This window comes from Arvicanthis niloticus, chromosome 1 (assembly GCF_011762505.2).
Source record: "Arvicanthis niloticus isolate mArvNil1 chromosome 1, mArvNil1.pat.X, whole genome shotgun sequence".
NCBI classification, from domain to species: Eukaryota; Metazoa; Chordata; class Mammalia; order Rodentia; family Muridae; genus Arvicanthis; species Arvicanthis niloticus.
This window is the reverse complement of record NC_047658.1, coordinates 134,856,334-134,879,406: the sequence shown is the minus strand read 5'-3', so window position 1 is coordinate 134,879,406 and position 23,073 is coordinate 134,856,334. Positions and strand designations below refer to the sequence as shown.

Genomic DNA, 23,073 nt, shown 5'->3' with positions numbered 1-23,073 from the left:
GCTCATATAATTAGACGTATTTTTGCCTGTGTCTAGTGCAGTCTACACTGAAAAAAAAAGTATAAATTGTAAGAAATGGTGTAAATAGTAAGAAACATGATTGCTCAGAAGTTTTGAGTCTAGAAAGCTGCAACCATTCTCCTACAGATTGCCTTTGCACATGACTCCACTCGAGTGATCCAGTGCTTCATTCAGTATGGGAATGAGGAGCAGAGGAAGCAGGCTTTCGAAGAATTGCAAGGTATTGTTAATAATGTGTTCATCTCGTAGTAAAGTCACTTGTTTTCTCTTGGAATGCTGAAGAATATCTAGAGAGTAGTTCCATGTTTTCTATGAGACCATTTTCGTTGCTGTGTTTCTTTGCCTGGGGCGAGGAGAGTTAGCTCTCATCCACAGTCTTGGCCTGCTCTTCGTTCCTTGTTTTTGGACATCTGCAGTGAGAGGCTCAGATCACTGAGATGCTTTGTTTTCCCCTCCAGGTGACTTGGTTGAATTAAGTAAAGCCAAATATTCCAGGAATATCGTTAAGAAATTTCTCATGTATGGGTAAGTTGTAAAGTGGTGGTGGTAGTGGTGGTTCTTAACTTGCAGTTTTGTGGATTTTACTTTTGCCAGAATGTTACTTTAAAATCTCTGGTCTTGGTGATTATCTCCAGAGACTTGTGGTCTTCGTAGGGCATAACACCTTAAAATAGTAACTGAAATTGACTTTAAAAAAAAAAAATGGTGCTGCCTTCTCTGTTCTTAAGGACCTGTTTTTACATAGTAACATAGAACAAAGCATTGGAATACTGTTGGTTAACAGTATTTATTTAGTTGATAGTTATTGGAATAACTTGAGTTAACAGTATTTAGAGGGTAGAAGGTTAGGGACAGATAAACTGACTCTGAATACTGCTTGAGACAGAAGAAAGTCTAATTGTGTTACCGGCTATTATCAGCAGTTCAGATGCTTTAGAGAAAATCCTGTTTTTGAGACAGTTGAAGTTTATTTTATCTCCGTCTGTCCCCTTGACTTTACCCTCTCCTCCCCCGTACTCCCTTGTGGTCTGACTCTGGCACTTTCTATGTACTGGCGGCTGCTCTAGGTGCATCTTAGTTCACCTAGTTCTTCTAGAACTGTGTTTCTGGGTTTTTGTTTGTTTGTTTGTTTGTTTGTTTGTTTTTAATGAAGATGCTGAGACACTGAGAAGTTTTAAGATTTCAGGGCTGGGGCTGTAACTTGGTGGTAGAGCATTTGCTTTTCATTCATGAGGTTTTTGATTCTGTTTTACAATTTAAAATTAAAAAAAGAAAGAGAGAGAGAGAGAGAGAGAGAGAGAGAGAGAGAGAGAGAGAGAGAGAGAGATCAGCTCTTTGGGCTGATCAGCAGAGCCAGGCTTTCTTACTAAGGATTGCAGCCTGCTTTGTCTTCTAAGTGTTCAAGTAAAAGTACAGGGAGCTTGATTTTCCCATTCGCAAGCTTTCCTGCATAGAGAAGTCTCCTCTCTAACTCAAGACATTTGTGAGTTGGCCTTTGGAAGAGTTGTAGGTTGATTGTCACCCAGCTTCCTCCTGCTGTCATTTATCTTTTCTGTGCTCTTTGTGACTTTAGAAGTAAACCACAGGTTGCGGAGATAATCAGAAGTTTTAAAGGTCACGTGAGGAAGATGCTGCGGCATTCAGAGGCATCGGCCATTGTGGAGTATGCATACAACGACAAAGCCATTTTGGAACAGAGGAACATGCTGACAGAGGAGCTCTATGGGAACACATTTCAGCTTTACAAGGTGGCCTTTCCAGAAGTTCTTTCCCAGTGTGTTTGTTTTTCTGTGGCGTCTCTTAAGTTTCAGGGTCCTATATTTAGGATGTGTTTTTACTGGGGTAGTACTTCAGGACACAACTCATGTCCTTTGTTGTCTTAGATTATATGTCTCTGCAGTAGGAGCAAGTGATCATTCCGTGCTTGGATCTGTCCATTTTGTCCCTTCCCCTGCTGTGTGTGTAACGCTGTGGCACTTCTCTCTGTAGTCACACTGAGATCAAAGACTGCAACAGTAAGGAGCCGAGCTCTTCTGCTCCATAGCCACCTTTGGCTGAGGTGCACTGGACTTCTCTTCCTGCCTTGTCTCGTTTCTTCCTGGTTTTTCCTTACCTTTGTCCAAGTTGGATCTGGAGAAGGAGACAAGAAATCTGGCAATGGATGATGGATAGATGTCTGAGACTGGCCAGAGATGGGACTGGTACTGCTCTAGGACCTGTTTTCATTCTGAGATAGGAGTGTCCAAGGGATATGAAAAGCTATGGATTGACTACAGGGTTGTCTCCAGCAGCTTCAGTTCCTCAGTCGAGTTGCTTTAGCATTTCCATTGTGACACCCGACCTCGGCAATATCCAGCCAGTTATAAAACATGCTAAGACAAGGATTTGTGATTAGGTACATGCTAGGTGCTTGGTAAGATGTGATGGCTGGTGACTTGTTAGTGGTTAGCCTGGCTCTTGAAGTATAGCTAGCCACCCCCAAACCCTTTTCCATGGCTTCTACATCCTTTGACTTAGCCAACCAAAACCATTAAGAAAAACCTGTCTGTATTGGACAAGTATAGATTTGTTCTTATTTTTCCTTATAGTATAATCTATTTGAAGAACATTTCTGCTTTGTTAGGTCATGTAAGTAGCCTTGAAAGGATTTAAAATATGTTGAAGGATCATGGGTTATATGTGAATATGTTGCTGTTGAGAGTCTTAAGCGCCATCAAGTTTTTGTATCCTTGGAGGTTGCTAGGGCCAATCCTCCACAGGGATGACCACATGCTGGCAGATGTATAAACAGGGAATCAGGTCATGAATTATTTTGCTGCATAGTAGATATTTGTTCTATAAATGTGAAACACCTCAAATTTATTTTACACTCAGTTTACCATGTGTTGAGCCACTTGGTATGGGACCACTCTGCCCCACGCTTGGGGGCCAAAAATGTTGCAGCCCGAGCTACCCTATGTTGGGGGTCAAAATGTCTGGGACCGCTCTGTCACTGTTGGGACCTGTACTGCAAAAACCTTGGGGGCTAAATTGTTAGAGCCTGCACTGCCCCAAGCTGCTCCAGTCCGAGGGTCGGGGTTCAGCAAGAGAGAGAGAGTGAGGATGGACATGAAGAATGGAGAGGCCAGAGAGAGTGTGATTCAATCCTGTTTATTCTTCAGTCTCTCTTCTTTTCTTCAAGTCCCAAGTCTTGAGTTCCTAGTCCCTAGTGCCTCCAAGTTCCAAGCTTCTTTCCAAGCTCCCTTCCAAGTGCCTAATAACTAATGCTTAATAACTAACTCTAAGCTGTACTCTCTAACCTAATTCCTAGTTCCAAGTTGTACTTCTGAGTGCCTAATAATCTGTTGCTTTCTTCTGTCTACTTCTCGCCTTTTATATGTCTCACTTCTAAGTCACACCTTTAAGTCATGCCCTTAGGTCTTGTCTCTAAATCTGATCTCTAAGTCACACCCTTAAGTCACACACCTTTAATCTCACACACCCAAGGGTATCTAAAGATATCCTGGGTATCTAAAGCAAGATGTTATCAGAGTGTGCTCAGCTGTTGTAGGCTATTGTAATCAAATCTCTTGTCAGGGTATATGGCTCAAGATGGCTGCAAGGATGATAGCCGCCTTCTGTCGGCTCCCCACAACCATGGCTGTAATTCTTGCTTGTTTCGAAGCGATTACATTTGGAGGCATGTGATTTTTCTTTCATTTCAGTCAGCAGATCACCCGACTCTGGACAAAGTGCTAGAGGTGCAGCCGGGAAAGCTAGAGCTTATCATGGATGAGATGAAGCAGATTCTGACTCCGATGGCCCAAAAGTAAGAAAGGGTTTTTACTAACAGATTGAAAGAGGCTTGTGAGGGAGCCACATCTTACATAGTCCTTGCCAGAAAGGGGCCATTTCCTCCTTCTGTTACTCATCTGTCCTAAAGAGGAGCATAAAACTTTCTGTGTGAAACCATTCTTGATGCAGGTAGACATTGTTCTTGTTGATACTGTATCCTATTGGCTAACTTGTAATAGTGATTATACACTTTCTTAAAGTGATCAAACCTTTTTTTTTTTTTTTCAAAATAAAGTGTTATACTGAACCTTTGTATGTTAAATAGGTTTATAAATGCAATTGATGATTTAAACTGCACTAGTTTGAGCTTGTTGCCTTCATGTCTTTGGTACCCTAACAAAATGGTTGAGCACAAAGCTTCTGGGCCTAGGGAGGATGAGTGACTCCTGATGGCACATCCTGTGTGAGTGTGGACAGCTTCACCTCTCTGGGCCTAGTTTCTGGACCTGTGGAATTGAAGTGGTAGCAGTGTATCCTCTGTAGAGTTTTATGAAAATGAAATGGGTTAATGTTTTCAAAGCCGTTAGAAGAGTGCTGTGTGCATCAGGGTGTTCATTTCTGCTCTGTGTTTGCATGGTCCCTGTGAACATTTAGGTCCTTGATCTTGGACATTAACCTGCACTGAACTCCTGAGTTCACCACACATCACATTAGAGGGGCATAGATTAAGAAGGAGTTGTTGTTCCTGGTGGCACTGTTGTGGTCCATTCAAATTGTAGTGCTGCTAAAATTATTTCTGGTACTGAGACATTTTGAAGAATGCTCGACAGAAAATACACGAGGACTTAGGTCTATATGTGAGTTCTTAATGAGATGTCCTACTTGAGGAGTGGGTGCAGCTGATAGAACCTGGGGTAGAACACAGTGGTACTAGGTTATCAGTCATCCTGCTAGAGAGCCTGGAAATTTGTATCCTAGTCTCGGTCATGATGAAACTAAACAAGTGTCACAGGCTAAAGTTATTTAACTCTTAGTACTGCTGAAAGATGGAATGATTTATGACAGCGTGTATTTAGTAAAAACCATTTCACTTGTTTAGATGATCTTAGGACCAACAGTGTTACCTGTCTTTGTGTAACTGCTAGATCTGATTTATTTATGTTTGTTTGTTTTGTTTCCAGGGAAGCTGTGATTAAGCATTCACTAGTTCATAAAGTCTTCTTGGACTTTTTTACCCATGCACCCCCAAAACTTCGATCAGTAAGTTCTTGGTTTCTGTTTTTACATCAGGGTAAAGCCAGTGTAGTGACACACTTGAGTTTGGCACTTGGGGGCCTGAGACAGGACGCTAGCTCTAGTTCAAGGTTAGCTTGGACTCCATAGTAAATTCCAAGCCGGTTTGGACTTAGTTTGATGTTGTGTCTTAAAAAGCAAAATAAACTATGACAAAGTATAGGGAAACAAGGCTGCTCTGATGCCCACAATCCTTTACACCTGTAAGGTTTCCTTCTTACTCAGATAACCCACTAAACAGGCTCTGAACAGATCTGCTAAATCTCTTTAATGTCCTTCCCCCCCCACCCCCCGAAAATAATAGAATTGACCCTGGTTTTATTAATGCCACTGAATTTTTAATTTTAGTTACAATCTGGAGACTGTCCTCTAGCTAATCTAATCCAAAAGGTAACTTACATTGGAGCATTACTCAGTGTTCCAGTAGTTTTAAATTAAAAAAAAAAAAAAAAGCCTGCTTTAAAAGGTTACGGGAGGATACTTAATGTAAAACTAAATGGGCTGTGAAACCCTGGGCCTTATCTGATGGAAGGCGGAAGGACCAGTGAAGGTAACTGCACCGTCCTTCCAGTTAGTGGTGCGAATACAGATGAGAGCTGATACCTCAGTTCCCTGACCTTCGCTCGCCTCATCAAGCCGTGAGCTACTGTCTGTTTGCTCTCGTTGTCTAATCCCAAGGGCTGACTAAATCACACATCTGATTTCTCTCAGTGACTATGCCTGTCACACATTTATGGGAATTTTGAAGCCCTCCAATTAGCACGTAGAATTTTCTCTGCATTTCTCTGCAGCAGCCCCCAAAGCTTGTGATGAGAACAGCACTTACTCTCTTAGGGATTTTCCTCTTTCTTACTGAAATCCGAATCTTAGGGGTTCTCGTGGTTATCTTAGGGGTTCTCATGGTTAGTGTGTTTTGGTGACAGCGAGGGCTTGGAGTGGGTTAAAGTGACAAGACCTCTGGAGATCTTGGAAGCACAATTGAAACCTGTGTTATCCTGTAGCCCAGTAGCTTTCTATTAATTCTTTGAGAATTTCATATATGTATATAATATCTTTTGATCATATTTCTCCCCCAGTTCCATCCAGAACTACCTCCCAATTTTCTGTCTTTTTTTTTTTTTTTTTTTTTTTTTTTAAATAACCCATGAGTTCAGTTTGTGCTATCATATGTTCACAGTTGTGGGGCCATCCATTCGACATACTATTAGTAGCTCTTCAGCTCAGGTAGAAGCTTGTGAGCCCCTGTCCTGCCTCCATGCTGAAAGTTTGACCGGCAGCCTTGTGAGTTTGTGGATGTAATGGTCGTGTCCAGTCAGGTGCACTCCAGTCCAGAAGACTGTTGGACTGGGTTCCTTAGGCTGTGGCTCTTAGAATTTTCCTGCCCACTCTTTCACAATGTCCCCTAAGCTTTAGGGGAGAAGCTGTGATTTAAATGTCCTGTTTATGGTGGAGCACTTTTGGAGAAATTCTTAAGTTCAGATATGTGACCTGAAATCTGTTCTTGAGATTGATCCCTGTACAGGGTGGTACTCTCTTCAGGTGAAGTGCAGTCCTGCTGTATATGCTCACCTGCTGTAAAATTGTAATTTGGGTCCCTATAGCTCCTAGGTTACAGAACTCATCCATATGACTTGTGGATCTCCAGTCTGTGCTGTATTAACCACAGAAGCTTGAGTCAGGGTGAGGCTTGAATGTGTTTGTTCAGGCACACATAGGGGAGCAGTTTCCTTCCCCCACTGTTCTGTTAAACACTCCTCAGCACCACTGTCCCCTGGCTGCTTTTCCTATAGTCATTAGAATATATCACATGCCACCTGTGAGCACCTTTAAAGATAGATACAGGGAAGAGGTGGTTATGCTGTTTATTAGACGTTAGCTGTGAGCTGTATTTGTTGCTTTTGATGGAAAAGACTGCCTAGAAAAAGCCTGTCTGTAGAATTAAAGCCTGGACTCAATTCCTTTTCATTCTCTGCCTTGCTGTTCTCATGTACACAGGGGAGAAATTACAACTGACCTCTTCTGTTCTCTAGGAACTAATTGAAGCCATCAGGGAAGCAGTGGTGTACCTGGCCCACACACACGATGGCGCCAGAGTGGCCATGCACTGCTTGTGGCATGGTACACCCAAGGTAAGTGTCAGAGCCATGTCTTGCCTGCAGTCTGCATTTGATGAGCCCTTAACTTTGAGTTGGTAACCTTTGGACTGGCTTTGGCTCCCAGTTGTACAGAAGTGTTATCTTCTAGAAGTTGTGTCTTAGGGCCTCCCAGGGCTCTGGCATCTTTGAGCCTTGTATTCTCTGCTTCAGCAGAAATGCAAGACTTGATTGAGGGTTAGGAAGAGATCCTCTGTGGTACATTTATGCTCAGCTTTGGCTTACAGGGGCTTGGAGACTTGTGTTCTTTATTCTTCATTCTAACGGTCATTAGTAGTGAATACACCATGTGCATGTTCTTGTGTATATTGAGTACTCTGAGAAAAAGGAGAGCATCTGTCTTGATGAGAGAACTTTCCATCTTCTGTCCTTTAAATGGTGTTGTGTTTTATCTCCCTTTTACTTAACTGTACATTTAACTACTGCATACACATTAAACACATCTGTATGCTGGATTCTTGACATAGCGGATATTGATGGTTGTAAAGGTGACTTCACTAGGTTCGCATGTGCCTTAGACTTTCAGGTTCCATATCTGTGTCTAAAATACGGCGAAGGATTTACAGAGCTGCTTACAGCTACGTACTGGGTCCCACTGCACTGTTTCACTCTACTCTATACCGTCTCTCTTCACTAATGACGCTGGTGAAAACGTAGTACTACACAAAGTATTAGCCATGAGGTAAGCTTAATGTGTAAATAAACGTTCATTAATGCAGTTTTTCCTTTGTAAGGACAGGAAAGTGATCGTGAAAACAATGAAGACATACGTGGAGAAGGTTGCTAATGTAAGTACAGCAAAAGCATCTTTCTTGCAGTCACCAACAGCAACTTGATGTAACAGTGAGATGAGTTTGTGCCTATTGGTGATTTGAATAGTTTCTATATGTGGCTAGTTAAGTTTTTATTTAATTGTCTATTTAAAATTTTTCAAATAGCCATTCATTAATTCATTAACTGAGTGCTTAGATGTTGGATATTCATTCTTGGGCTATTTGACGACATGTTTCTTTCTCTCTCTCTCTCTCTCTCTCTCTCTCTCTTCTTTTTTTAATTAACGGTATTTCTGATATAATTAGCTAGTTCATTTGAGTGGCTTTTATTCACCTTCCTTGAATGAGGTTGGTGCTGACTCTATGGGTGGAGTGTATAAGAAGGAAACTTTTTAAAGGCTGAATCTCATTATGTCATAATAATGTAGATCTCAAACTCAAAGAGATCTACCTGCCTCTCAGATGCTGAGATTAAATGCATATGCTACCATGTCCAGGGATTTACTCTTATTTTGTCTTGTTAAATTTTTTTTATTACATTAAGTTATTTAGTTTATGTATATGTTGGGCGATAAGTGGTCTGCACATGTATATAGATAGGTCAGAGTACAACTTGGGAAAGTTTGTTCTCTTCTATCATGTGGGTTTTGGAAGATTGGATTCAGGTCATCAGGCTTGGCAGCAAGTGCCTTTACCCACAAGAATGGTTTTGCCAGCTCTGTATGAAATATTTTTAAACTTTTTCTGTCTCCCCTTTCTTACAGGGCCAGTACTCTCATTTGGTCCTCCTGGCAGCGTTTGATTGTATCGATGACACTAAGCTTGTGAAGCAGATCATCATATCAGTAAGTAATTTGGGTGGGCTTAAGTTGCTCACGTTGGTCAGTGGCTGGTGTTGGAGTTTAATGTTACACTTTAACCTGTGCTTTCTGTCTGTAGTCTCCATGACTTTCTAGTCAGCTGGGTTATGGGTTATTTTAGAAACTTGTTCTGTTCCTGTATGAATCTCAACCTTGTAACTAGATAGTAATTGTTTTTAATGACCACAGTTAAAATAACATTTTACACACGCACTCACACTCACTGTGTCCACACAGCGGACATCACCTCTTGACAGATGTAATATTGACACTTCTACTTTGGATTTGGATTTTAGCAAAACAGTGCTTAAATTTGATTGCCTGTATAGTGATGGCTCAGTTTAACACCCTTTCTGTGGACAAGCAGCCTCTGCAGTTGTCCAGTCCATCCATCTCTGTGTTCTGGATTATGCTGGTAGAGAAGACAGCACCCAGCACTTATTCAGCTGTGTTTGTAACATCCTTTTATGTAAAACCTTGTAACATCAGGTTAAATGTTACTGAAGTTGAAATATTAACTTCCTTCTTAACAACTTACCAGTTACGCAGGTCTAATACAATGACCAAAAGTGGCAATACTTGAGTCAATGTTTTTATTCCTGCACTTGACTTTCAAACTCCTGGGAAAGCTACTCGGAAGATGATATATAGTCAGAACCTTCTGTCTTCCACCTGTCCTCTGTGGCATTCCTTTTTTTATTCTGCTTGTATGAGTCCTTCTTCCCTGTGTGTAGGATGCACAAATTGAATGGCTAAGGTTGAGATTGGCCAAGTGGGGAAGAGAAATTGCAATATTGGTAACAAAGACCAAAACTGAAAATGATTTCAAAACTGCTTACTCTTTGTGAACACAATTGTTCACCTGAAAATCATAAGTGCCGTTGTGTTTGCACATGTGTGGAGCCTTGGCGAAATCTTCCTGACAACTGAGACTTACAGTGTTGGCAGAGAAAAGACTATGGTCAGGTGGGGGTGCTGTGCCCTTTTCAGTCCCGCATGAGGGTGTCTGGATGTTTACAAGTTTATCCCTAGTGGAAGGGAGGTGGGGAGGTCTGTTTTTCTGATGGCAGCTGTAACTCCCAGCTGTGGGTTCTCATGCCCCGGCTGCCACTTTCCAGCTCTGTTCTTGACTGTTTCAAAGTTGTAATGACTTTCGTAGGGGACTGGATTGTGGGAAGGAACATGTTGGCAAGAATTTGTGTCACAGACTGAGTATTTTGACATGTTCCTTGTGACTTTAGTACTTTTGACTCCAAGCAATAGTGATTGTTTTTAATTCCTGTGACAGAGATGTGAGGCTGTAGAATTGGCTATGAATAAAGCTGATTCACAGAAATGCAAACCGGCTGGCCTATTGAAAGTTTGCTTTTGTGTAATATTTCACAAAATTGAAAATGTGCATAACTGTTCCAAATGGATTTCAGGGGAAACAATCACCCTTGAGGACTTGCCAGAACTATCTGCTGGGTTGGTCTTTCCCAGTGAGTTATCTCACTTCAGCTTGCTGTTGGAGTCGTGCTCATTTGTCCTGCTTATCAGTTTGAAGTCCACAGCTATGGAACCCATGTTCCTAAAGACTCATGGTCATGTCTCTCGCTGACAAATGCTCTACCGGTTCTGTGTACCATTAAGCCCCAAAGTTAGTGATAAAGCTGTACTTAGTGTTCATTGCTCTCTCGAGTTTTCCCACCCATCCATCACAGAGCCTGTTACAGTGCTGTTTGAAAATAGCCAGGAAAAGTTCAGCATGGCCAAGCAGTCCTCGGGGTATCCGGACTTCCCAGAGTGTTAAGTCGAAATCTCAACTGGTCAGCTATGTCTTTCTTTCACTTTTCAAACTAAATTTAAGCTGTTTCTCATCTACTTTTCTTTCCAGAATGAGCGTGTTTAGAAATGCAATGTGATCCCATTGATTTTGGTATGCACTGGCTGGTTTGGTAGCAGTGTTCTTAAGGAAAGGGATAAGAAGCCTAGCCAGTGGCTGTCTGGGAATGAAGAAGTATTGATGCATATATTAAATATCATGTCTTCAATACGTACTTCAGGTTACAAGGAGCAAAGTGCTGAGTGAGTGCTTGGCCTTCCATTTTGTGACACAAGTGAGACTTGACTGGTCTTAGTGTCTCATGCCTGTAGTCCCATCACTTTCAAGACCAAGACTGGAGGATTGCCATGAATTTGGAAGCCATCCTGGGCTGAAGAGTAAGATAATGATCTTTAAAGAGGGTGTTTGTAGGAAAGTAGAGCTTGACAGAGTTGAGGTTTTTCTTCTTGTAAAGACATAGACATAGACAGTAGTTATTTGGGGCCTTATGGACAGTATGTGGTTTGTCTTGTTTGTTTATACTTTTAAAGAATGTTTTGCAAAGTAAAAAAAAAAAAAAAAAAAGCAAGAGGAGGAAGAGAAAGGAAAAACTACTCTTAGCTTAATGGGATTTGACCTGTGGTCCATAAGTTTCCTATCTTTGTGTATTTCATTACTTTTCAATGACAAGTAGGAAGTAGTCCACTAGTGAATATACTGAAGTTTATTAGTTTTTATTTTCATGGTGATGGTTAGTATTTCTTACACTCTTAAAAACTATTGTCTCCATTAAGCCATGGGCTCCATACCCAGCACCACATAAACCAAGCATGGTAGTACAGGCTTTAAGTAATTCTAGCACTTAAGTAAGATGGTGAAGGCATAAGAAGAGGAAGGTCAAGGTTATCCTTGGCCACAAAGCAACTCTGAGGCCAGCCTTGGGATACATGAAACCCTGTCTCAAAAAGAAAAAACAAACCATTTTTGGAGGGGTTTGTATGTAGTTCATTGTGGGAGCATGTGGGCAGTGACAAGAGGCTTGGCTTCAGTCCCTAGCATTGGAAACCCAAACCAAACAGCAACAAAAAGCAGAGAAAGCCCAGGAGTTACTCTTTCATTTATATTGGCTTTTGCTATCCCATATATAAGAATTCTTAATCACATGTGTGTGTTCTAGTTTCATTTCTGTAGCTTTGAAACTTAAACAAACAAATGAAAACCAAACTTGGGAAGAAAGGGTTTATTGGGCTCACAGCTGACAGGTTAGGCCTCTTATTGTGGAGAAGTCAGGGAAGGGGCTCAAAACATCACATCCATCGTCACTAACAGAATAAAGGTGTGGGTTCTTGCTTGTTGTCAGCTAGTTTTTTTCTTATATTGGTCATTACCCCTATACCTAGGGGATGGAGCTTCCCACAGTGGATTGGGTTTTCCTACATCAGTTAACAGACAAGACAGTTTGCCCTCAGTCGTACCCACAGGTCATCCTGTTCTTGCTAACTCGGTAAGACTCTCTTTCCAGATGATTCTAGACTGTCAGATTGACAGTGAAACTAACGAGTAGAGTCCTTTGATGATATTCCCACCCAGACACTAATGGGTTTTCTCTTCAGAGTAATTGGCTTTACCAAAATGTCAGGTTGAAATCATAGGCTTATAATCACTCTTTGTTTCTAAGGCCAGTTGCCAGGTCGTGCTTTCTGACCTCTCAGCCATAGTTCTACCTCTCCCTTGAAACTTTTTTTTTAGGTCACTTTTATTCATATTTAGCAGTTAACTGTCATCTGCCAGGACTTAAAACTTAGAAATGCCCATAGACCAGATGCTTGCATGAGCGAGATGAACTAGGTGTTCAATAAAGAGGGAGGTTGGGGACTGAGACCAGAGAGGGTACATACCCTGAGTGCAGCCAAGGGTAGGCTTTGGAGTAAAGCCTTAAAGTGTATTCTTAAAGTATTCAGCTTCCTAGTCACCCAGCCTTCCCGTGGCTCTTCTGTTGGCATCTATTACTTAAGTCTCTTCTGCTTGTTTTTAACTTTCCATTAATTCTCTTGCCTGTTCTGCTAGATTTTAGCTCCCTGTGGCTAAAGTAGTTTACAGTGTTTTGGTTTTTTGTCTTTTGTCTTTCCTCACACATAACCTATTATAGCAATGTGTTTACTGTAGGTTCAGGCCTCATGTTTCTGTTGCTTGTTCTGTTTCTGCCGTCATAGAAAATGTGTGTGCACTTTAACTCCATTGCCTGTGTGCATCTTTGTTTTGAACCGTTTGCCCTCTTAAGAATGCCAAGGAGCCTTGGCAAAGGCCTGCTTGTTTAGAGCAAGCGACCCGAACATGTCAATTACAGTTATTCATCCTGGCTGTGCCATTAGAGTGGTTCTTATGTGTGGGACCTGTCAGTGCGGTCCATTGCTTATCTGGTGTTTTTACCTTTCCTCATTATGCCATGAAAAAGAGTTCAGGTACACTGAGGACATACAGAAGCTTTCCTGTGTTTGGGTCATTAAATATCTCATTATCAAAAGCACAGATAATAGTGGCATTTGGGGACTTATTTACTTTGAGATTACAAAAATAATTCTATACTCTGCAATAAATTCTGTGTATTTTTCCCTTTTCTTTCTGTTTCCCTCTTACTACTGAAAATTTAAGTCCATTTTTCCCCTGGTGTGATTGAAATTATAGATCCATTTTTAAGGATCTGGAAACCTTCATGTTTTGTGTGGAAATCATGCTTTGACTTCTTGAAAGGTGATTAATTCAGAGATCTGGGTGGGCATTGTATTTCTGGAACCTGGACATAGTGTTGTGAGGAGGGTCATTCAGTATGGTAGATGACCAGCACTTGTACTTGGCAGTCAGTGTCTGCTCCCGTCTCAGTGTTTAGCCAGTGGTGGCTACTCCATTAGCTATCAGAGGTACATAGCTGGTGTAGAAGTTGAGGGAAACCTGGGATTTTATCATCAACATGTGATACTGAATTTTGCTGTGGTTAATGACTGACTTTTTAGTTTAATCCCTTGTACTAAAGACACTAAATTTAGTTATAAAGAGGTATATTTTGTTGTGTGTTTGATTGATTTTTTTTGTTGTGTTAAAGAGCAGGCTGGGGACTGGAGCAGTGCTTAAGAGCACTGCCTGCTCTTCCAGAAGACCCAGGTTCAATACCCAGTTCACAGTGCTGTAACTCTAATGCCAGTGGATCCGACGCCCTCTTCTGGCTTCTGCAGGCACTGCGTGCATATTGTACACAGACATACATGCAGACAAAATACCCATGCACAACATGCACAAAATATGTTTTTTTTTTTTTTTTGTTTTTGTTTTGTTTTTGAGACAGGGTTTCTCTGTGTAGTCCTGGCTGTCCTGGAACTCACTCTGTAGACCAGGCTGGCCTTGAACTCAGAAATCCGCCTGCCTCTGCCTCCCAAGTACTGGGATTAAAGGCGTGCGCCACCACCACCGCCTGGCCGTTTTTTTTTTTTTTTTTTTTTTTTTTTTTTTTTTTTTTTTCTTAAAAATAAATAAATAAAACAAACCAGGGGCTGGAGAGGTGGCTCAGAGGTTAAGAGCACTGAAAAACAGACCTGAGTATGTATCATTTTAAGAGAACTTCTTCCTTTGAGAGGAAGTGTATGCTTTTTTTTGGATCTGACAGATTTGGAGTCATGTTTAGGACTAGTCAGTTCCCTGCTTCTAATCCTGACCTATAAATTTAGCACGTGAGTAGTACTCTCTGTGGCTCCAGGTAGCTTCCGCTCAGTTGTGTGTGGATTTGGACATTTATAAAGGTTGTCATAGGAAACAAGAATGCTGTAACAAAGTAATGATGACTTTCCTTTGCATTTTCTGTTAACAGTTGGGGGTGCAGAAGCTCACACACACTGATAACTCTAGCATTCAGTTCCAGGCCCTTTTCCAGGCTACCTAGCAAGAACTTGTCTCTAAAAATAAAATAAGATAAATACAGGAATTCAGTGACTTTCTGTTATAGATCTGCTCAGGCATTTCACTGGGGTCAGACAGCATCACTTCAGTCCTAACCCCTGGCAGCACTGATGCCCGCTCAGGTTGGTAGGCGTCCTCTTGCTGGATTATTTTCCTATCTTCCTGTTTGTATTTTTCACTGTAGTAAACAGCCTTCCTGTGCTGTGAATAAGCAACCTAGCTAAGCCTGGATACACATTGTGATTAACCGAGCTGCCTCCTCTCTCATATCTCAGCAGGGAGGTTCTCAGGTACGCGCTCCATCAAGGCACATGCTACATTAAGTGCTCCTCCAGATTGACGGTCCACTCGGATCACAGCAGGTGCTGTCCTACGTGATAGCGGCCCAGAACATACTCATACTGAGTGGAGGTGGCTCTTCTAACTTTAAAAAGTCCTTGGATTTGATCAGTTAGTTCAAACAGGTTGTTCAATAATGATGGCCACAGTAGAGACTTAACTATTCTGAAAGTAATTCTTTGTGCTTTGATAAAACATGTCAGAATTGATGTCACCAGTGACGTGAGTGAAGTGAGGACAATAACCCAGAATGTGTTCTTCATCCCCATCAAATCTCAGCGGACCTGAGACTTCATTCAACAGTGGAAGTTTCTGTTCTCATTATCTAGGAGATCATCAGTTCCTTGCCCAGCATAGTTAATGACAAATATGGAAGGAAAGTTCTGTTGTACTTGCTGAGCCCCAGAGATCCCGCCCACACGGTGCCAGAGATCATTGAGCTTCTGCAGAAGGGCGATGGCAACGCGCACAGGTGAAGGCCGGCTCCTGACTCCAAGAAATCCTCACAGATCCTCTCCCTCCCTCCTAAAACTTCCTAGTGAATACCATGGTCTCAAGAGCCACCTTAAAGGAAATGGCAGTATCGGGCTGAACGAACACAACTGAACACCTACCTGGCACACAGTGGGCATTCAAGTGTATCGTTTGCTGTTTGTTTTACTTTACTTTCAAAGTTCCCAGTATCTTATACTTAAATGTCTTGAGCGTCTGTAAAGTACTCTGAACATATCCTGCTCACATGATGACTTGTCACTATCTGGGTTAAGATTGGCTGGGTGGGGAATGATTACTTGTTTGTGACTGTGCTGTAGAAAGCAGCTTCCTTTATTGAATGAAGTCTTGTTCCATGCCAGGTAGTGTTCAGATCCTGGGAATGGAAAGGAGACGGTGCCCTGGGCTATGCTAAGCTCCTAGAGGTTTGTGATAACAAGATTGGTCACTGAGCTTACCACCTCATTCAACATATTCCAACAGTAAGAAGGACACTGCAATCCGCCGGCGGGAGCTCTTGGAGTCCATTTCTCCAGCTTTGCTGAGCTACCTACAAGGACACACTCAAGAAGTGGTGCTGGATAAGTCTGCATGTATTCTGGTGTCTGATATCCTGGGATCTGCTACTGGAGATGTTCAGCCTGCTATGGATGCCATCGCTGGTTTGGCAGCAGCAGAACTGTATCCTGGTGGCAAGGACGGCGAGGTGATGTACTGGTGATTATAGTACCAGCAGGAGAGCCATGGGGTCCTAGACAATCCAGTCATGGAGACTGCAGAGTGTTAACAGTAATGCCCGCACTACATTTACAAACAATAATTCAGAGCACCATGATGGTAGAACTTGTCTTCCCCAGAGTACACCTGTGCTCCATCAGTTCAAAGCCTAACTCATTCCCGTGCCCCCAGTTCTCCTTAAAATCTTCCGTAATCTGGTTTGACTCATTAAAAAAGACTCACACAGCCGAGTGCATACCCACAAACCTAGACCTTAGTCCTGAGAGATTGAGGTAGGAGAAATAGGAGTTGAAGGTCATCCTCGTCTACATGTGGAAGTCAGGGCCAGACTGAGCTAGATGAGGCTATCTCAGACAGACAATAGAGTTGCTCATTCTGATCATTTCTGTTTATATTTACATGGGCGTGGTGTGATTCTACGTTGCATTTTAAGTGCACTGATTGTATGGACCTTGTTAGTGCTAGACAGCAGGCAATACTATCCGCAGTACCCCAGAAGCTTTCGGAAGACATGCTGTTTAAGTACAACAGTTATTTAAGTTAATACTGAAACAAAAACTAAAGGACAATTGTGGGTTCTAAGGGGTTGTGTAAGACCCAGCTTGTCCCCAGGTAGCCTTCCTGCAAATGGGAAAAGCTATGTTAAGCCCTGAAGGGTTAGCAGCTCAGCCAAGAATGGTGGAGTGGAGAGCCTGGGCTGCAGGGAGGCCGAACTGCAGCCCTGAGGAAGGGAGCATTAAACAAGAGTTAGAGTTAGGCAGGGGCTGGGTGTACTGGCCTTTGTCCTGTGCTGGCTTGTAAGCTCCAGGAGCTCTGAAGTAGCAGCTAGTTACAGGGAACCCTTTTTTTTTTTTTTTTTTGAATCTTTGACCTCTGCTGTCAGTCTCACAAAAGTCTTTATGTGCTAAATACAGTAGCCTTTCATTATGAGCCCTGGCACTGCTCAAGGATGTAAACGTGAACTGCTGTTCAAGTTCTAAGCCTTTCATTCAGTAATCGAAAAAGCAATAAATCTGTCAGGAATGCTTAAAGAGATACTCAAAGAAGAAATGGCAGGCCCTGCCCTTAGAGTTTGGAATCCATTGGACAGACATGTGCATGTCACTTTTATGCATACCTTTATGTTAGCTGAATGCTAACATCTGCATTTTAGTTCAGTCCCAGGGGTCTGTATAGTTCTGACAACAGGCTCTACATAATGGAATACCTTGTGTTAGTAGCACTGGGTCGTCACAGTGCAAAGGTTGGGCTGCACCGGGCAGTCTGCCTCCTGTTGAGCTCCTTGCTCTGCCACCTTTCCCTGTTGTGTTCTGGTCATAGCCAGCTCCCATAGCTGCAGCACTTCCTCACGTCGAGTCTCAGGCAGGAAGGAAAACAAGAGTAATGAGGCCTTTTCTTGTTGGCTGGAAGACCGTCTGCAGCCAGGTGTGCCTGCCATATCATTAGCAGAAATTGGTCTGAGTCACATCTGCTTCCAGACCAGTCTGGCAGAGTGATTGGGTGGCCAGGACTGCTTTAAGCCATTGAGGATGTCGTCCTGACAACACGGTGGAGGCTGGGGCTACCTGTTGAGTGACTAGTCCAGTGTCGTCTTCACAGCAGTTATTAGTTCCATCTCTAATTCCCTCTAGCCATGGGTCTAGTCTGGCACTCAGCCATGTTAATACCCACTCGAATTTGATTCTGAATTAAAAGGATGCATGGTATTGAGTGTCTGGCATGCTTTTGACACATGGATTGGAGGAGACAAGTGGCTTGTCAGCTGAAGCTCAGGCCCCTGCCTTCCTGGAACAGAGCAGCTGAATGTGATGAAATACTGCTCTCTATGGAAATGGTGCTCATTTGTTCTCATCCTAAGGAAGGGAGATCACTGTTACTGTGGGAACAGTGGGTAAGGCCAGCAAGTAAGCTGCACAATGTTTTCTTGGCCTGCTGATTAGGTCAGTGTAGCGAGTAATACTTACACACCATATAGCATTCTCCTCAGGTTTCTTTGTATCTTAGAACAGTGTTGCCTTGGGAAGAGTGGACAGGTTCACCTGATTTTTAGATGAACATTGTATATTGCTGTTCAAACAAACTCACAAATTCCTGAACTACCTTGTAGGGGCTGTGATCTCCTACTTAGCTCTTTCTTGCTCCCTGGGTGTGTGATGGGCATCCTGGGTAAAGATTTCTTAAAACTGAAACTTAACTGCATCCATGTCTGCACATGGGTAGAGACAGGCTCAGGGACCAGAGGTAGACGGTAGCTTTTGAAATAACAACGTTTCGGGTTCTCTTGTAGCTTCATGTCGCTGAGCATCCTGCCGGACATCTGGTTCTCAAATGGTTAATAGAGCAAGATAAGAAGATGAGAGACAGTGGGAAAGAAGGTAGGCTGTGCGGCTTATCGTGTGTGTGTGTGTGTGTGTGTGTGTGTGTGTGTGTGTGTGTTACATGGAATCGTTGTGTTTTTTGACTTTTTCTTCTGACCATTTAGGTTCAGGTATGATTTGCCAAGTATACAGAAATCATGCCTGTGAATATGTAAGTGAGGATTACATTTCAAGGGCTGGGCTACAGCTCACTCGTAGACTGCTTGCCTACCATGCAAGCACAGTGTCTGGAAAAGCTTTGAGCTGAGGTCATGGACTTATTTCTGAGACAGCTTCCAGTGCAGGGCATGGGACGGGACCGTCATCTCTCACTCTCTGTTTTAAAAATAAAGACCTGGGACTGTTTTTTGCTGCAGTTTCATTATTGAGAACATTGATGCTTAGTTTAGGTAAGATTGACAAGTTACTAATTTCCAAACATTTTTCTAATGATTTTTCATAATTAAAATTCCCAAAGCCCTAAAACATGGTTGTTGAGCTGGAATGCTTGTTGTTTTCAAGCACAAGTAAGTGTGTCCGTTTATCCGGGTTATGCATTGCTGTGCGACAAGCCACCTCGGCTTAGTGGTTCACTGAGCAGTGGTTGGGCTACTGCTTGTCTCTGTCTACCTCTCAAGGCTCCTTGTCGGAGGTTGGAGTGTACCCACTGTTAGAGTAGCTCAGTCACAGGACTGCCAGTGTTGGCCGCACTTCCTTGTCCTACACTGCTTTGCACACATCATGGTGGTGTTTTTCACTTTTTTATTTTTACTTTTTTATTTGTGGCACGTATGTGTATGACTATGGACATAGCATGTCATGGCACATGTGCGGAGGGCAGAGGACAGTTTCAGATGTCAGTCCTCGTTCATCTACCTTGTTTGAGACAGAGTTCGTCTTTTGTGATCTGTCGCTCCAAATGTTAGGCTAGCTGGCCCCTGTGCTTCTAGGGGTCCTGTTTCCACATCTCATCCCACCTAGGAATATTGGAATTCTAGGCATGGGAATATAATAATAACAACCTTCCCAGCAATAATAAGTTCTAGGAATCTGAGGTCAGGTCTTCAGTGCTTATGCAGAAGCACTTCCCGAGTCCAGGGATTGGTTCTTAGATTGAGTATTCCAAGGAAACAAAGCACATGTATGCTTAATGCCTCATGATTAATCCTTAGAGGCCATCTCATGTCACTTCTACCACGTTCTGTTGGTCCGGGCAGCGAGACCACCCAGATTCAACAGAAGACTTAGATTCCACCCTTATTGGGGGACTGGCAGCATCTAGAAGTGCACACAGTGGGGAACATCTTGTTGTTACCACCTTTGGAAAGCAGACAGCCTCACTAGCTGCCCCTGTTTAGCATGAAGAGCTAAGTGTGCTCCATGTGTGTCTGTGAATTAATGATTACATATACACAGTACCTTCTTGAGATTTTTCCTGTCAGCATAGGTCATCCTTGCCTTTCTAAGTCCCAGTCACTAGAATGCCCCCACTGGCTGAGAGTGAGCTGCACCTAGAGGGACAGTGAATAACAGGCTAAGACTTTGGAGATAGAGTTACAGATGTGTTTGGAATGGAGGAGTCAGCTGACTTGAAATTCATGGCAGTCCTCTCGCCTCAGCCTCCAGAGCCGGGACAACAGGCTATGTGGCTATGAAAGCATTGTAGAGAGAAATTGCCAGGAGTGAGCCAAATGTTCGTTCTGTAGCCACTAGCCACATTACTAGTCCCTTCTAGTTACGTTTTTTCTGTAAGGGGAACTGACTCAGTCTTCAGGTGAAGTGATACTGTCAAACATTTACCTGCTGAGTAGGTCAAGGTTAAATCATTAAATATTACAAAGAAATACAAATGTGACCAAATGATCTTTTTAAAAAATAATTTGTTAAATTTTAAAAATATTTGGATAATTATTGCTAAAAAATAGTTTGGAAGTTGCATCAGAGTTAAGAAAGTAGGCTGTGTTTTTAGAATACTACTAGATCTATACTAAAATTTTAGTGTTGATAGGTAAGGGTTGTTTTTCTTAACTTAAGGGGATAGAGATGAGGGACGGGAGTGTGCATGTGGTGCTCACTGAGTATCCGTCTGCTTTACAGGTTGTTTTGCGAAAACCCTTGTAGAGCATGTTGGTGTGAAGAACCTCAAGTCCTGGGCCAGCATCAACCGAGGAGCCATTATTCTTTCCAGGTTGGTAGCTGTGTCATACAACACAGAGGGACACTTATTTCATTTCTTTCTTTTTCTAGAATTTATTCCCAATAATGTGGGATTACCCCACCACTCTTAGTCTAGACAAATATTAGAAAGTACATAGAGGCGGTAAGACAAAGGCATTTGCCAGTTGGCTTGACTACCAGAGTTGCATCCCCAGGCCCCACATGATACAAGGAGAGAACTCCCTCGAGTTGTCCTCTGACCAGGACTCTCATGCTGAGGCAAGGAGCTTTGTGTGCCCACTCAAAAACAATCAGATGGGACTTTAAATTTTCTTTAAAAGCAAATATAGCTCTTCAGTCCTCAGATTTAAATGTCATCTTTGGGTGTCAGGATCACAGAATTTTATGTTTACAGTGTACATAGTTTCACTACATTTGTAAATTTGACCAAAATATAGTTGTATTTTTTTCCTCAATGAGTAAGATATATGCCTCTGGAAACTGTCACAACTGTTTAAGTCAAGCCTAACTTTATAGTTTATTTTCTTTTGTTGTCTTTAGTGATTCCAGATTGATACAGGATTTGTTAAACTACAAGAAGCTGGTGTGTAAATGGAGGCCCTGCTTCTAGAGTGCTCTCTGGACTTGGTTTTGTTGAGTTTGTAATGTATAGATCATTGTTTAAAATGGTCACTTTATAATATCTGTGTGCTTGGTTTTCTTCTGCCATGTTGCTGTCCTGATTTGCTTCTCAATTATAAAACACTGAGCAAAATCAACTTTGGGGAGGAGTTTATTTTATCTTAGAACACCTGGGTCCCAGTCAATCACTGAGCAGTGTCGGGGCAAAAGCTTGAGGCATGGAGGGAGCTGAGGCAGTGAAGGGACGTTGCTTACTTACTGGTTTGCTCCCAGGTTGACCGTCAGCTCCTTTCCTTGCCTGGCGCAAGGCCACCTACTAGGGTTGGCACTGGCCACAGTGTGCTGGGCCCTCCTGCGTCAGTGAGCAAGGAGGTGTCCCATGGGCCAGTCTGTTGGAGGCAAGTCTTCAACTAAGATTTCCTTCTCAAGTTGACAAAACTGGCCAGCACATTTACTGACACTGAGAAAATGGGTCCTCCAGTTTGGAGCTTCCTCCATATTTGTGGAACTGCCCAGCCTAGCTGTGTGATGTGCAAACATTAGGCTCAATATTCCAATATATGATTTGATCTACTGTAGATGCACGAGAATTTGTTTTTAAGTCAGTTGTTTTATTTGACTACTGTATGTTATTACAGGTAGATTAGACTTTCTGTTTCTTAGTAAAATGAGTTAATAATATTCCAGGGGATGTTAGAGTCAGAACCCATTAGCTGCAACAGGAACTTCTTTGACTTGCATTTCTTTACCAGGCCTTTGGAGAGTTAATGCCTACTGACACATGCTTTCATTCTGCCCAGCTAAGTGGAAATTTCAGCGATGCCATGAGATTAATGTGTAAAGTTTGCTTATCAGCCAGCACTCCCTAGGATAGATCAGACATAAGAATGATCCAGTGTGTTTCTTGTGGAGCTTTGCCTGAAACTATATGTAGACGTGTAATGTTTAAGGTTCTAAACAGAAGTTCGACTGTTATGTGGCTTCATGCGCAGTCTTCATGTTTGCTGGATACTTGAGTAGCATTTGTTTGCCAAACTTCCCTGCCTGTTTAGTTAGAATTCTCGTTAGAATGTGTGTTTCCTTATAGGACTATTTAATGTTGTTGTTTGTTCACAGTTGGTATTCAGTTACTGAAGGAACATTTTGGGTGGAAAGGAAAAAGCCTTGTATGCTGGCTGAGGAGTAACAGTATAAAGTAGAGTTCTTTAGCAGCTAGGAAAGTAGGCCTCAGTCAGTCTGCCTGGGCCTCGAGCCCTGCTTACTGCATGGCTTGGAAAGTCATTGAGCTTTCCTGTTTTTTCTTGGTTGTAAAGCAAAAAGTTAATAATCGTAAAGTTGCTTTGAAGACAAGACATGTATCGCGCCTTTCACTGTGTCTGTGTGTAACAGACTTAATAGCTGCTAACTTGTGGTAACATTGTGTACCATGTGGCTGTTTAGCCAGGGTGTTAACACAAGGACACTGAGTGACAGGTCCATTACAGGTCACTCTACTAGCATCTGCTGTCATCTCCTGTGGCTGTAGGCTGCTGCCTAGTACTGTTAACACATTTTTCTCATTCCTGATATAAATGCAAGTGACTGGGTCCAGGGGCTTTTGAAAATGCCAAGTGATCTCCTTCTAGAACATATTTCAGAGGTCGACATTTAAATGTGGTCCTAAAGAACTTGTAGAGAAAAGGAAGTTAGGGTCTGGTGACTGCATCAGGTGCCTGGGACCCA

At 42.4% G+C, this 23,073-nt stretch overlaps 1 protein-coding gene across 1 annotated transcript in view; it reads left to right on the top strand.

The window, feature by feature from the left end:
- The window catches only part of Pum3 (pumilio RNA binding family member 3), a 31,810-nt gene that overhangs the window by 6,976 nt on the left and 1,761 nt on the right, over positions 1 to 23,073 (top strand). Inside the window, exons 6-17 of the mRNA XM_034484678.2 lie at positions 148 to 241; positions 480 to 546; positions 1,595 to 1,769; positions 3,726 to 3,829; positions 4,977 to 5,055; positions 7,119 to 7,217; positions 7,976 to 8,029; positions 8,779 to 8,859; positions 15,295 to 15,437; positions 15,941 to 16,163; positions 18,483 to 18,570; positions 20,650 to 20,740. Coding sequence (XP_034340569.1) covers positions 148 to 241; positions 480 to 546; positions 1,595 to 1,769; positions 3,726 to 3,829; positions 4,977 to 5,055; positions 7,119 to 7,217; positions 7,976 to 8,029; positions 8,779 to 8,859; positions 15,295 to 15,437; positions 15,941 to 16,163; positions 18,483 to 18,570; positions 20,650 to 20,740 — 1,298 coding nt within the window. The remainder of the gene's footprint in view (positions 1 to 147; positions 242 to 479; positions 547 to 1,594; positions 1,770 to 3,725; positions 3,830 to 4,976; positions 5,056 to 7,118; positions 7,218 to 7,975; positions 8,030 to 8,778; positions 8,860 to 15,294; positions 15,438 to 15,940; positions 16,164 to 18,482; positions 18,571 to 20,649; positions 20,741 to 23,073) is intronic.